The sequence below is a fragment of the Pelecanus crispus genome, chromosome 11, assembly GCF_030463565.1.
Source record: "Pelecanus crispus isolate bPelCri1 chromosome 11, bPelCri1.pri, whole genome shotgun sequence".
Taxonomy (NCBI): Eukaryota; Metazoa; Chordata; class Aves; order Pelecaniformes; family Pelecanidae; genus Pelecanus; species Pelecanus crispus.
The window spans coordinates 14226462-14240229 of NC_134653.1; the positions used below are offsets into that span (position 1 = coordinate 14226462).

The window sequence follows — 13768 nt, forward strand, 5'->3', positions numbered from 1 at the left end:
GCACGCTCAGACGTGGGGGAAACCTTGGGAAGCGCCGAGGCGGGGCTGGGAGGCGAAGCCATCGCCTGTGGGTGTAGGGCTGGGAGGGGAGCCCGGGCTGACCCTGCTCCCTGCTCCCTGCCCCACGCTGCGGGGATCTTCTCAGCACCTGCCATTGGTTTTCTTGAAGCGGGAGAGAGGCGTGACTTGGGTGCGCTCTTATTTTCAATGCAAAGTGCTAAACGCTTCTGTGATGGGCGTATTTTTCTCTACAAGTAAAGTTTATAGACAGTGCAAAACTGTGTTCCGAGTCAGAAATCTTGGAAATTTTTTTTTTTTAACACCATTTTACCTCATTTTTACAATGTGAACTTTAGGCTGGTAATGGGGTTTTCGGTATGAATGTTCAAAAGCTTCTTGCAGAAATCCTGCATAACTATGTAAGATTAGCCACTCTGGCTTGAGCAAAAATTGTGTTTAAGCTGGTGTCTCGAGGGCTATCAGTAGCAGATGCTTATTGTTAAATGTTAGGGCAGGGAAGGTGTGGCAAGTTCCCTTCCCACTGTGCTCACCCCGAGGGTGTCTGAGCCTGGCCAGGGTGCCTCTGTGCCTTTTCACCGCTCCTGATGGAATCTTCTTCCATTCATTGCTTTGCCTTTGGAAGTGAATGGGCAATAATATGTGCTTTGTATACATTCATCCACTGTGCTTCTGCATCTTGAACACTGAGTGCAGCCTGTTAACAGCCTTGCTTTCTTCCTCCATCTTAAAAAGATACAGAAGTAAAGAAGTTACAAAGAGGAAAATAAAGATCATAAAAGGTATCAAATGGCCACTGTAGCAATAATGACTAAGTAGACTAGAAAGCGTCTGTCTGGTCCTAGTGTGATGGATAACTGAGGAAGGATGTGCTGAAAGGCTGGAAAGCGCAAGTGGCAGGAGAAGGTGAAGCAGAAGCAATGTAAGACCCAGAGAACATAGAATGTAACATCAGAGGGCAGGTTGAAAACAAAAAGTTATTTTGTATAACATAGTTAAACTGTGGCACTCCTTGCTGGGTTGTTGTAAATACTGGTAATGTTTTCTGGTTTGCAAAGTTGGGGCACATGCACATAGGGCATTTAGAAATGCAGAGACAACGTCCACAGATCAGGAAATCCCAGAGCCATGAGATGGGGACCTGGGAGGGTGCCCTACAGCAGTGTCCCTCCCCGTTCCTGTTCCCTTCAGCCTGCCATGGCTTCCTTTGTCAGCCAGTGTAGAACCCGCGTACTGTGCTTTGTGGACCTCCTGTTTTGGACTAGTGCCGCTGCCTTTGAGCCAGAGGGAGCTGGGAAGGTGTCTTAGCCTCCACAGCATCTTCTGACAAAATGTTTCGTAGCTTCCAGAAGTTCCGCATGCGGCATGAAAAAGGATTTTATTTGTTTCCTTCAAACTCGCGTTCTGGTAATTTCATGTAAAGCCCCTTGTATTGTAAGTAGTAGAAAATAATGGTTCTGGAGGGTTTTTTGTTTGTTTGGGTTTTTCCCCCCTCCATGCTGTTCAGGATATTTGTCTGGCATATCCCGTACACTCCTTTAGTCACCTTTTCTCTGAAGTGAATATATCTAGTCTGTTTTCTCTGTCCTCATTCTTGATCGGTTAATGTGTTATTATGAAGAAGTCAAACCAGCACACATGGCAGGCTTTATTTACAGTTCTCCCTTACTAACAGTATCTTTCTGCTTCTATATTATAATTCTGATTGTTGTAGTATTCAGTGCACTGTGCTAATTAGAGCGCATAGTATCTCCTCTTTATAGAGGCACAGCTTCAAGAACAATATAGTTAGATACTGTGCTGAGGAAGTCCCAAGATCTTCCAGTTGTGCATCCCAACTGAGCAGTGTATGCATCACATGCCATGGCATAGATCACCACTGTATGTGTACCCAAGGACAGTTTTGCATTTTTCTAGATTTACCACAGGACTCCCAGATCAAGTTTGCAGATGATTTGGCTTGTGAGTTCATGATACTTTACTATAATAGCCACCTTTAAAACAGGTTGAGTAGTTGCATAGTTAGCCTAAAAGGAGTAATTTCTTGTGAGCATATTTGATTTAGACTCCTTTACTATTCAGCAAAGAAGCTTGGATTTAAGCTTATTCATGTTGTCAATTGAGAAGGAAATACCATTAACTCTGCTTCCTTTCTTTTTCACAATTGTTTAACAGTTTTTAAAGTTATTCTCCTGAATCTGATTTGTTTGCTTTTCCCTCTTCTCAGAAAAGTCTAGTCTCAGAACTACTAGCTACCTGCAACCACTCAGTCAGATTCCTGTGAACCTACTTTACATATCTATCAATTTCTCTACACAGCAGAAAGCATGAGGAAGCAGAGGTAAAGCAAGATCAACACTAACAAACCCAATGATAAAGGAAGACCTTTAAAAGCATTACTGAAAATAGCAGGAAGAAATGCTGAAGGTGTTAGATCCTAGGTACGAGGTCTCTGATGTGCACATTGCACAGTTTCTCTAGCTCGGAGTGATCTGTCCTGTTTAAAGGTAAATTAAGGTATGAGGCTAAAAGTTATTTTTTACCTCCTAGTGTCTGTAAAATTAATTGCAGTCCAAAATCTGTTTTATTATCCATTGTTGTTCTTTGCTAGGAAATTATTTTTGCATTTAAACTCTAACATGGACAGATCAACAGTGTTTCAATAGTTTTAAAATATCATGTCAGTATTGGGGGAAAAAAAGATTTAATATATTTATGCTACCTTTCCATGCTACTGCTGGTGTGGGCAAAACTCAGCGTACTTCAAGACTGAGTTCAGAAGTGAGCAGTGCAATTAGCATTTGCTGTAAGTATGAATCCATTCTCAAACAGAATTTCAGAAATCTGAAATAACGGCAAATAATATTTTGACTTTGTAACAAAGTAACTACACAGAATCAGTCTACCTTCAGAGCTAGTTTGGGTAAGTGGTATGTGTAATCATACTAGCCCATTTTTTGGAAAGAGTAATTACGCAACATTTTATGTTACTGTTAAACGTGCAAAATCTTTTTGCTGCTTAAGTATATAGCAAGCATTCAGTCATAGTATTTACTTTAATAGATATAACCCCAAACTTTCTGAAACTGTGGACTTTACTCATCCAAAATGATACGGTTGTGAGTTCTGAAAATGTATGTACCTGACTGACTACTAAAAATTATGCTGGTCCAGGTGGTGAAGGTGTATGCTTTTCTATACTTTCACAAGAAAAGAGGGAGGTGCTCATGGGACCATAATCAGCAACTCCATAACATGCTTATATTATTATCCAAATAAACTCTTTTTAATTGCTATTTAATTGTCTTTTTTAAAACATCAAAGAACGTGATCACAGCACTATAGCATGCTGAGTGTAGTGTCATGTATAAACATAAATGCTTGGTGATGCTTGGACTGCCCTGGCTCCTGTTGAGAGTGTATCCTTTTCTTCCCTGTGTCAGAAGTTCATTTTTATTTGAGTAGTGTTTCAGCCTTTCTAGTGATGATTGCCAAAGAGCTTAGCGTTTGTTGTTGCAAGAGATAACTCCATTACTCAGTAAAGCAGTAAAACATAACGAGGGGTGTGATACTGGAAAAACACATTGTTTAGGGTGTGTTCAGTAGGTTGGGACTGAGTGCCTTGTCTTTAGCAAAGATGTAATCATACTACCATCTCTGGAATGTGCAGAAACAAGACGTGACGAGTTATGGTAGTTGCTTCTATAGCCTTGCTGCTCTAGATACAGCAAAGAGAAGGTAGTACAAGCCCAGTAGCTGTTGCCATAATAGGTCATGACACTTCTGATGTTTCAGCCTTTTCTTATCGTGGAAGAAAATAATTTGTCTTGTCAACTGTTCTAGTTACTGGGTTTTGAGTATGACATAGGAGCCAGAAGCAGCCTTCCTTCCTTTCTTCCTGATCTGATAGTTTTCTAGAAGTGTAACCTAAGCTAACAAAGCTCATCAGACTAAGAAAAGGAACTATGAAAGATTTTTTCAGCAGACCTTCTCTTGCTCTGACTGCCAAGGGATTGTGGCACTGTGGAATGGGTAAAGCCAGGTTAGTGAGACAGGCAGGTTGGTATCTTTCTGATAAATAACATCACTGTACTGAAGAAAAAACTCATGCTGGTGCTGCTGTCTACCCCAAGTTATTAAACACCTGGAGCTTAAAAAGTGCATGAAAATTTTCTTAAAATGAGAAGGCTGTCTATACAAACTCCTTCAGCAAGAGTATAAAGTTGTAAATATGTTGGATAATTATGTCTGTTGTTAGTGTCCAAACTGAACTCTGGTTCATGCAGTCTTTCATTTAACACTGAATTATTCATAAAGCAGTGAGTTAAACCGCTGAAAGCAGGCAGTAATTTCATCACTGTTAACTTTAGTAAATTTTTCGGGGTGACTTCTTAAACGGCAGCTTTTGGTCCACTGAGTAATTGCATTAATAATACCCTAAATGCTTTATACATGTCTGTAAGAAGTTAATCATGTTTTTAAGACTTAAAATTTTGTTTTGTAAAGTGCCATCAGACTGCTTCTCTCTTCAAAGATAAGCAGTTAAATGAGTTGCTGCAGCAAATTGCCTAGTTTATAGAGCAGGTTCTGGGTAGGCTGTTTGTTCTCAGCTGTTTTTCTGTCTACAAAGTTACATTGTAGTGCTCTCATGTTTTCGAATAAGGATAACTTAGTAGGATGAAGTTTCAGATACTTTTTACCTTACAGACTGGTATCTTTCATGCATGTTGTTTAGTGTTCAGGAACTTCTTAGAGTAATAACTTCTTTGTTTTATCTACGAATAGAATAGTCATGTAACCTATTAAGATGATAATGTTTTTTGATTCATTAGGTACATTGGCGCAATTTAAAACTGGTCTTGCCATCCTATGTTTTGTCAAAATGTTCTCTTTGGACAGGCAGACATAATGATAGGAATACAAGGCAACAGCAATATAACGATTGATTAGTGTAATAAGTGGTGGCTGCAGTGTTACTGTCTGTCTAGTCATTGCTAAATATTTTGTAGGCATGGCAGAGATGATGAGTCTGCTTCCAGGAAGTTGTCCCATCCCAGTAATGTTTTCTTCTTCATTTACTGTCTTGTGTAGCATTATCTCCTTCTGTGGGGGATTTGTAATTCACAGTCAATAATGCAATAATTATTTGTTTCAGATGATGATTAGTGGGCAAAAGACTTCTGTATAATACTGTTTAGGGTTTTTTTTAAGTTCTAATGCTGGCTACTTGCTCTTTAGTAAATAAATGTCCTTTTTATTTTCTTTCTTTCCTTCTTTCCTTCTTTCTAAATTTGCTAAAGCAAATTTTGAAAGCACTGAAGACCTTTAAACCTTGTCTCCCTAGCTGCAAGTCATCTCATTTCCTATGCTCGTTAACGCCTTTCTCCGTTAATCTGTAAGCTTGCCTCTTGCCTCCTGATACTTCTCCAGAAGCCTTTTCCCCTTAAGGCTTGGTCATTGTCCTTCATAGCTTTCTTGTTTAGAGGTTTACGTCGCTAGATATACCTTTTGACACTGGATCAAGTAATGAAGAAGTAATGAACCACGAAGGAAGAAAAATAATAAATGAGACAAAAGCGAATTACCTACCATTTTGCTAATGTGAGAATTAACTTTTAGCTGTAAATGCAAATTAAATGATTTTAACAAGCCACGGAAACATCTGTGGCAGCAGTTACGTACACCTTGACATCAGTCTGTAGGATCTTAGGGATTTATGTACTTCCCTTTCCCCTCCTCCTATTCTACTGGCCAAATCTCCATCTCTGTTACTGTTTCAGCCTTTAAAAATGTTTTAGGTGGATTGCTTTGTTTTTGGATGCCTTTTGAAAGGCAGCCATACAGAACAGAAATTGGTTGATACCTCTTCAGATTTTCATACAGCAACCTAGGACCGTCTTGAAAAAATGAAACCGTAAGAACACTTTTCATTTAATTCTTTTTCTCCTCAGTCCCTTTGTGCATTAAGTGGTGTTTGTATTGTAACTGCAGGTAGGGATTAGAGGCCAAATAGTTTCTCTTACTTTTTGAAAGGCTGACTTCTTCCAGAGCAAGTAAGGGGAAATTTTTGCTTTGAACACTTCCAGTTGTTTAAAGATTGTCTGTTGTAAGTTAATTTCATTCAGATCATAATGCTGGGAACTACTTTGGCTAATTTTGATGTGTGGGGGTTTGTTGGGTTTTTTTTCTTTAGTTTTGGGGTTTTGGGGTTGATTTTTGTTCTTGTTGTGTTTTTTTGTTGTGTGTGGGTGTTTTGTGTTTTTGGTTTGGTGTGTTGGTGGGGTTTTTTGGTGGTGTTTTGTTGTTTTTTGGTTTTTGGTGTGTGTTTTTTGTTTTTTTTTTTTTTTTTTTTTTTTTTAACCCTACCTCCTGGGAGTAATGCCTATTAATCTGGCTTTCATAGCAATGGTTTCCAGACTTCTGGAGAAGCAAGTCGCTGGAGCCCACAGGTTTTATTGTGAGCTGTTAGTATAGTCGCATAAAAAACAGTTCCACTGGTTCAGTAGACTACCTGCAGACTGCTTGCAGGCATGGTTTGGCGAGTCTAATTATGTATTTTGATATGTTGCCCAATAGTTACAATAGCAAAGGTCGTTTTGGTGGAAAAAGAGGTGATATTTAATATAGCACTTGAAATCACTGAATGTTTCTTCATGATAATTTCTAGCAATGGTGATTATTTTTTATTGAAACTTGTGTGGTATTATCCATGCGAAACTAGCATTCTGCATTATGCACCGATGAAGCAAACTTTTACGGAGGTTTATTTGAAATACTGCCTGATACATTTTAAAATATTTATTTTTAAAACTCTTAAAAAGAGATTATAGTATGTTCCACAATTGAAGAGGAGTTACGCAGTGAGCACTGAGGACCAGTGGCTCAGCAGGGCTGCCCCAGGGCGTCGTTACAGGTTCCTTTGCTTTAAGCGGTCCAGGGAGATCCGATGCTGAGGTACAAAGCTGGACCTGGACTGCGTGTCCAGCATGCAATTGATATCCTTTAATGCTGATGTAATTTGACTGCTACAAGACTGACTCTGCTCATTTTTCAGTGAAATTTACATAGCCTGACTTCATTCTTATCTCCAACGACCTTATGTTTTTGCTCAGTCCCTTTTCTCAGTGTTTACTGCAGCTTCACTCATCCATTGGAATTCATCCCCCACCCCAATTTATCATATCTGTACATACAGTTCTATTTATATTTAAAAAACAAAAAGTATTAAAAGACCTTTTGAAAACTTTATGAAAGCTTTGATTCTGGAATGTCCATTTAGTCCAGCAGCAGGCGAGAAAGTCTTGTGTTTTCAGCTCTCCCGCCCCTAAAGGCAGAACCCCACATACGAAGTTTGGAATGTCAAAGTCTTCAAGCTGCTGCCAGCAGTGAATGGCCGTCTGACTTCTCTTCAGCCTGCTACTGCTACCGTTAGTGCAACTCCCTCGTCGTCTCTCGGATAGCTGTGGCAACTGTGCATCGAGGTCTATGTAAACTGTCTGTAGTGACATGTAAAAGTCCTCAGTACTAGTGATTTCCATCATGAGGCGGTTGTACGTGACAATTGTAAGCAAGTTTTTAGTGTCACTATTACTCCTCCATTGTGGTCTCTTTAACCTCAAAAGAAAACAGAAATGTTTCATAACTTGCTAGGGAGACTGCTTCAGATTCTCATCTGTGGCTGCCAGATCCAAAAGCTAATGACAAACTTTATATAATCTTCAAAAATTTGAATACTTGGTGTGATATGAGTCATGACTGAAACCTATGAAGTTAGTAGCTCGCTGTCGTCGTTGTTAAAGTAGCAACAGTATTCTGCTGTAACTTAATTGCTGCGATAGTGGAGTCATTCTATAGCTTTTGTTCACGTGTGACTGCAAGCATGTATTTACTGCTGAGCAATGTATCCTGCATCTTGGAGGGAGATGACATTCTGCGGTACTCCTGTCTTATAACAGGGCTTACGTTGTGCCAAAAGGCACGTGATCTTGACTAAATCTTTGCTGCTTTCTCATTAATAGGAAAAAAATACAGCAAACGTTGAGATTCCTTCCCTGTAGATTTGAATTATTGTGAACAGTAGAACAATAGAGCAATATATCTTTCAGTGACATTGAGTTCATCTTATTAAACCAGCAGAATCCATCTAAACAGCTTTTTTTAGAGTAGTGTCTTTTTAAATCAATGGTATTTTTGTTCTGATTACTTAACAGTTCTAGTATTTGAGTATGATAATGTTGAGGTCATAGTTCATAACAAGGAGATTTTTTTGGTTTTTTCAATACTGTCTGTAAGGTCTGGCATCCCATGGCAAGATTGTAGTTTCAGAGATTTTTGTCTATTCCCCCTGCCCCGTGTCAGTTGCAATAACCATTTTGCTTTCAGGCTTTCATCTCAACATTTCAGTGACAGACTTAATTAATGAGTGATGAGAAGCATGCACCTGCAGAGTCACTTATATATTCTCCAGTAATTTGTCTGTGTAAGGTGACTGACACCTCTTACTAACTTCCCAAACTATATGGTTATGCTCCAGTTTCTTTCCAGTTGCATATGTCAGTTCTTAGTCTTGATTTCATTTCAGCATTCATGATCTTTCAGTATGAAAGCTCTTGTTTTGCTCAAACTAACTGGTATCTGAAATGGCTTTTCTTGGCAGGTGCCTTAATCTCCAAACTGCAGAGGTCCCCTTTAAACACTTCAAGCTGTATTGTTTGTTTGTTCATTCATAATGCATTGGCATGGGTAGATAGAAAACTGTATATAACCTTAAATGTTTCAGAAGAAATGGTCATCATGATTATTCATGTTGCCTTGCATTCCTTTTTGTAATAAAAGAATAGCTACAAAGTTGTATGTGTTGCATTTTGGGGAGGTAGAAAACAACTGTTCTTCACCAAACAGTCTGATAGTGTCTAAAATTCTGATCTTGAAAGCTATATTTAATATTTTGCAGTATTGTATTTAAAGAGTTAAAAACATTCCTTATTCATAAGGTCACTTAATGCTTTGTTGTAATAGTTTCTTAATTTATGTGGTTTATGTTAACTTTTGGTTGATTAATAGACTGCATCTTTAATTTATGCCAGGGTTACGATTAAAACTGGGTGTTCTGGTCTAGGAACTGACAGATGACATGACTGGGGTGATGTTGACACACTGTGGCTTAAGCTGCATTAAAAGAGAGCAGTGTATTAAGTAGTATGTTTGGTAGGAAGGTTTTCCTTCCAGTGTGGACAGATATTTTTTCTTAATCCTGTGTTGTGTAATTTGAGTAAATATTTGGCATTGTTCTGCTTGAGGCAAAGGAAAACATGTTTCTTAATTAAATCTTGGTATGATTTGACAATTCTTTCCTGTGAGCTCTTAAGGATGATGGAGGAAAACATAAATTACTCGTTTTCAGTGCTACAGTTGAAAATAAATTTTGTCATACTGCTTGCCTAGTAAATCTGTTGAAAACGGACTGTGTTTTGTTTGCGCAAAGTATTTACTGTAATAGTTGAATTTTATTAGAAGTTAAAAATTTCCTTTATTCACAGAAGCAAAAAACATTCACTAGTGTTATCTGGGTTCCATATCTGAAAGCTGTGTTACAAAACGTGTGTCAATATATGTCAGAAAAAGCAGCAGTGGCATACATCATGATTCAGTTTATCTTATCACTAAAGAGCATCTCTCAGAAGCTGCCTCTGTTTATCTTTAAGTTGATTGCTTTTGCTATGATCTCTTCTGCATTTTCTCCCTCCTCTCTGCTAACCATTCATACTTTTGAGGAACATAGAACAGTATCTCATAGAAAGCTTTTTATTTTCTCAGTTAAGGACAGCTCTTTCCCCATAAAATATGGTATCAACATTTAAATCCTCTGTTAAAAGAGTATTTTGGATGAGCTTTTAGTGAAGAACTGACTGTTCCTCAGGTGTTGGCTTCAATTTGTTTCTAAACACTAAGTTGCCTTGATGATAACTTTAAAATAAAAATAATAAAAAACCCTAGTTTTAATTAGTGTAAGCAATTGTTGCGTTGCTGTAAGTGTGCTGTATGCTTCCGGATAGAAGTGACCCAGAGGACAGCTTCCTTGTTAGACTTGTTATCACCATGCTGTTAAAAGATTAAAAAGAACAAAAGAAAAGGCAAGCTGTGGAAACTTAGTGATCTTTCCTTCTCACTCTTCTTTTTGTTGCTTTTCCTGTTCTTGAATCGCAGCAGTTCAAACCTGTTCCACCCCCCCACCCCACCCCCCCACTCCCCACACCCCCCAATTTTTCTGTAATTAAGTTCTGTTTATTTTAACTTGCTGTTCTTCCCTGCTCTATCATTGCCAGGGCTGGTAGCTGCTAGTGGGGGCTTCTGCAGCTGTATCGCTCAGGAGCCGATCTTCTGCAAACCTTTTTCTAATCAAATCAAAACTTTTAATCATACTTGATTTTGCTTTTGTACTGATAACGAGAAAGGCGCACGCTTTATTGCGGGTGCTGCATACTGTATGTTCCAGCATATACATCTCGCTCATGCCTCAGTGAGGTTTGCTGCATCCTAGTGATGCAGTGATCCTGCATCCTTCTGAAAGCTGTGTTTAAATGTTAAGTTTATGATCTTTTGTAGCTCTAATCCAGAAGTAAGTCTCTAACCTGATCTGTTTCTGTTCGTGCTCGGGGCAGAGGTTATTAGTTCTGCGGATTTACTAAAAGAGTAAGTAAGCGGAATAGGAATGCCAGTCATGAAGGTATCATTTCTTGTGTACTGTGAATTGGAATGAGGCTGCAAAAGCGTGTGCGCACCTCAGCGTAGCTGTGGGGAGAGGGAGGGCTGTGAAGCAACTGGTGACTGACCCTACTTCACGTCGCACGTGGCTTACCGTGGCTTTGGCCTTGGTCGCCTGGCTTGTAAAAGACTCCAGCGAGCATCACGCGGTCGTTGCCGTGGCTCGTGGCGCTTCTGGCCGCACGTGTTTGTCCGTCTTGTGCAGGAGAGATTCAGACAGGAGAGGAGCATCTAGGTTGGCTGTTCCACTCGGCCGTTCTCCGCGAGCAACCCACGCGCGGGTGGGGAGCGCGGCCGGCGGCGCAGCCGGCGCTGTCCAGGGTGCTGACGGGGCGCGCGCTGGGGGTCTTCCCCTTGGGAAGAGTTTCCTTCCTGCAGGACAGGCTATCCACACCCCTCGCTAGCCACGCAGTCAGTCACTTGCGTGTAGCTTTTGGTATAAAACTGTTCTTAGTTACAGAAATCGGCGACTTTGGGGTTTTGTGGTGCTGTAGCATATACGAGTTAATAGCAGGACTGGTGTATCGGAGAGAAACGTATCAGACGCTTTAAAGAATGTCTCTTAAGTAGTGCTTGACCTTGAGATGGTTGCAAGGGGTTATTGGTTTTAAAACCAGTTTATTCAAGAATATATCTGCTTCCCTGTAACCACGGTGAAATGATCCATCAGCTTTTGATGCGCAGGCAATGGAAGGAGGCGTCGTTTTGTTGTTGGATAAATCAGGAAGATGTTGGTCCAATCAAAGCAATGCATCTTTAAAACAGTGGGGGTTTAGTTCATGGCATTGTTTCATATCTCTTGTTTTAGCGGTGTTTTAAACACCACTATGTTACATATGTTTTAAACTGTCACTGTAGCAAAACTTAATAGCAGTGATGGCTAGAAAGCAGAAAATGTTACCTCTAAAATGTTCCTGAGATGGTAAAGGATTTCCTTTCTAATTTTTCCCAAGTAAGATTTAAATCTTAGCATTACACTTGACTAAATGTTTAGTGTTTTTGTTTTTTTTTAAAGCAGCAACACTGAAGAAGTCTTAAAGTAAATTATTAATTTAGAAAGTCTGCTATTAGAAACTTGAATCTGTATAAAAATGCAGAACGCCAGAAAAAGTAATCTAAAAGTTTGGTTTTATTTAATGAGACCTGATTATGAGATGCTGACTGTAAGGACATTTGGAAACTTAAGAATCAATTTATGTTCTTCGTATTTGTATTCCGCATTAATGCGGACTTTTTGCTTCATCGATAAGTATTCATCTGTTTGAAGAATTTTAGTTAGACACATACCAGTACAACTGTTGTGCTATAATTTAAGTAGATACTGTTTTGCACGAAAGTGTCCGTTAGTGTCTCATAAGCACTACCTGACACAGAAATGTTGATGTAGCTGATTAATTTTTATATTTTTTTTTCTGTGTTAGCTGGAGATACAGATGATCCTCCAAGAATTACTCAAAATCCTGTCATTAATGGGAATGTAGCAATGGCTGATGGACATAACAACACTGAAGAAGACATGGAAGATGGTAAGTAAATATTTGATAAAAATGTGGTTTATTGCTTCTTTATTTTTATGATTTTTGAGGACAAAATGGTCCATGTCGTACCTGTGTCCTCCGAACTGCAGCTCATGAAAAAAAGGAAACCTGTAGTTATGACTGCTGGTTTTCTATGTAGGCATCCTTTTAACATAGCTATATGATAGGATTAGGCATCTGAGGGCTTGGGATTTGTTTCTCTTACTCTTTCTAGGTACTCGGTTAAAAGTTGCTGAAAGTGATACTGTCCGTTGTTATATTTTGTGATACGTCCCTTTTAAATGCACTGCAGCTGGTGCTTTGCTGAATAGTAATTTTGTCAGTTATGCAGTTCATTCAGGATGTTTAGAATCGTTATGTGTCCTCCTCTGTTGTCAGGTGGCAGCTGTGATCAGTTTTTGTATGTAAGTCAGTGGTAACTATTCTGTTGAGGAACATTTTTCCTCCCCCAACTCTGATGCCCTTTTACTTGCAAATGCAAAGGAAGAAGTATGTATTGATGTCCTATTAATAAAAAGGAGATGTTTTTTAAATTTTTTTCGGTCTGTTAAATGAAAATAAGGGTGTACCGGTTTTCTGTTAAAGAAGATGAAATAATTTTTAAGTAGATGTGTCTGGGCTTATTTAAGTGATTCACAGACTCATATTTCTTTGTCTGTTATTACATGTAGCAAGGAAAATGTACAATGATACTTCTTTTCTTAGGAGTGGATATGGGGGGGACTGCTCTTATTTTGAAGACGTAAATAAAATTGAACTGGGAGAAGTGAGACAAAATATGAGTGGGATTTGTTCCCCTCTGATTCCTTATTTCATGCTGTCTTGTGAAAATACATTCAGGACTAGGCTTAAACATTTATTTAGATTTGTGCAAAACATCGAGCGATTTTTTTGTTTGAGAAAAGTCAAGAGTTTGAGGTTAAAGGTCAAAAAAAGTGCTTACTTTGTATTCAAGGAACATATCATAGAATACTGATAGAAAATAGTAATGTTCCGTGAAGAGAGTATGGTTTAAATTCAGGACAAAAGCACCTCATGGTTGAATTGCCTCTGTATCATTGGCAAAGGTAAAGTTTCCTATGATCAGGTTCTCTCAGTAAAGTAAAAATGATGTCTGCTTAGCCTATGATTTTTTTTGTGTGTGTGTGATTGCCTGATCTCATTCAGAGGGCTTTGATTTCTTGCTCAGAGTAACTAGCTGAGACTGAAATAGGGAATTCTGTTTTTATCAAAATCAAGTTACCTGTTATAAAAGATGTTAAATGTCTTTGTCAGGCCATGTTATTTGGAGGGTGGCAAGAGAAGATCACATGGGTTGACACCAAGTGGCAAGGACAGCTCTGTTGAACTACTGTTCTCAGTAATGATGTTTATAGGTAGAAAGCCTGATAGTGTTTGCTATCAATACAGCCAGTAGATAACACATTGATCAGTTAGTACAAAAATTT

General features: G+C 38.9%; 1 protein-coding gene across 5 annotated transcripts in view; it reads left to right on the top strand.

Annotated features, from left to right (window-relative positions):
• USP7 (ubiquitin specific peptidase 7) overlaps positions 1 to 13768 on the top strand; it is a 77058-nt gene that overhangs the window by 19798 nt on the left and 43492 nt on the right. For 4 of the 5 annotated variants that reach the window (XM_075718220.1, XM_075718222.1, XM_075718223.1 and 1 more), the window contains exon 2: positions 12204 to 12308. In XM_075718220.1, coding sequence (XP_075574335.1) covers positions 12204 to 12308 — 105 coding nt within the window. Of the gene's footprint in view, positions 1 to 12203; positions 12309 to 12698; positions 12721 to 13768 lie in introns of all 5 variants that reach the window. The other variant, XM_075718221.1, reaches the window with a different exon arrangement.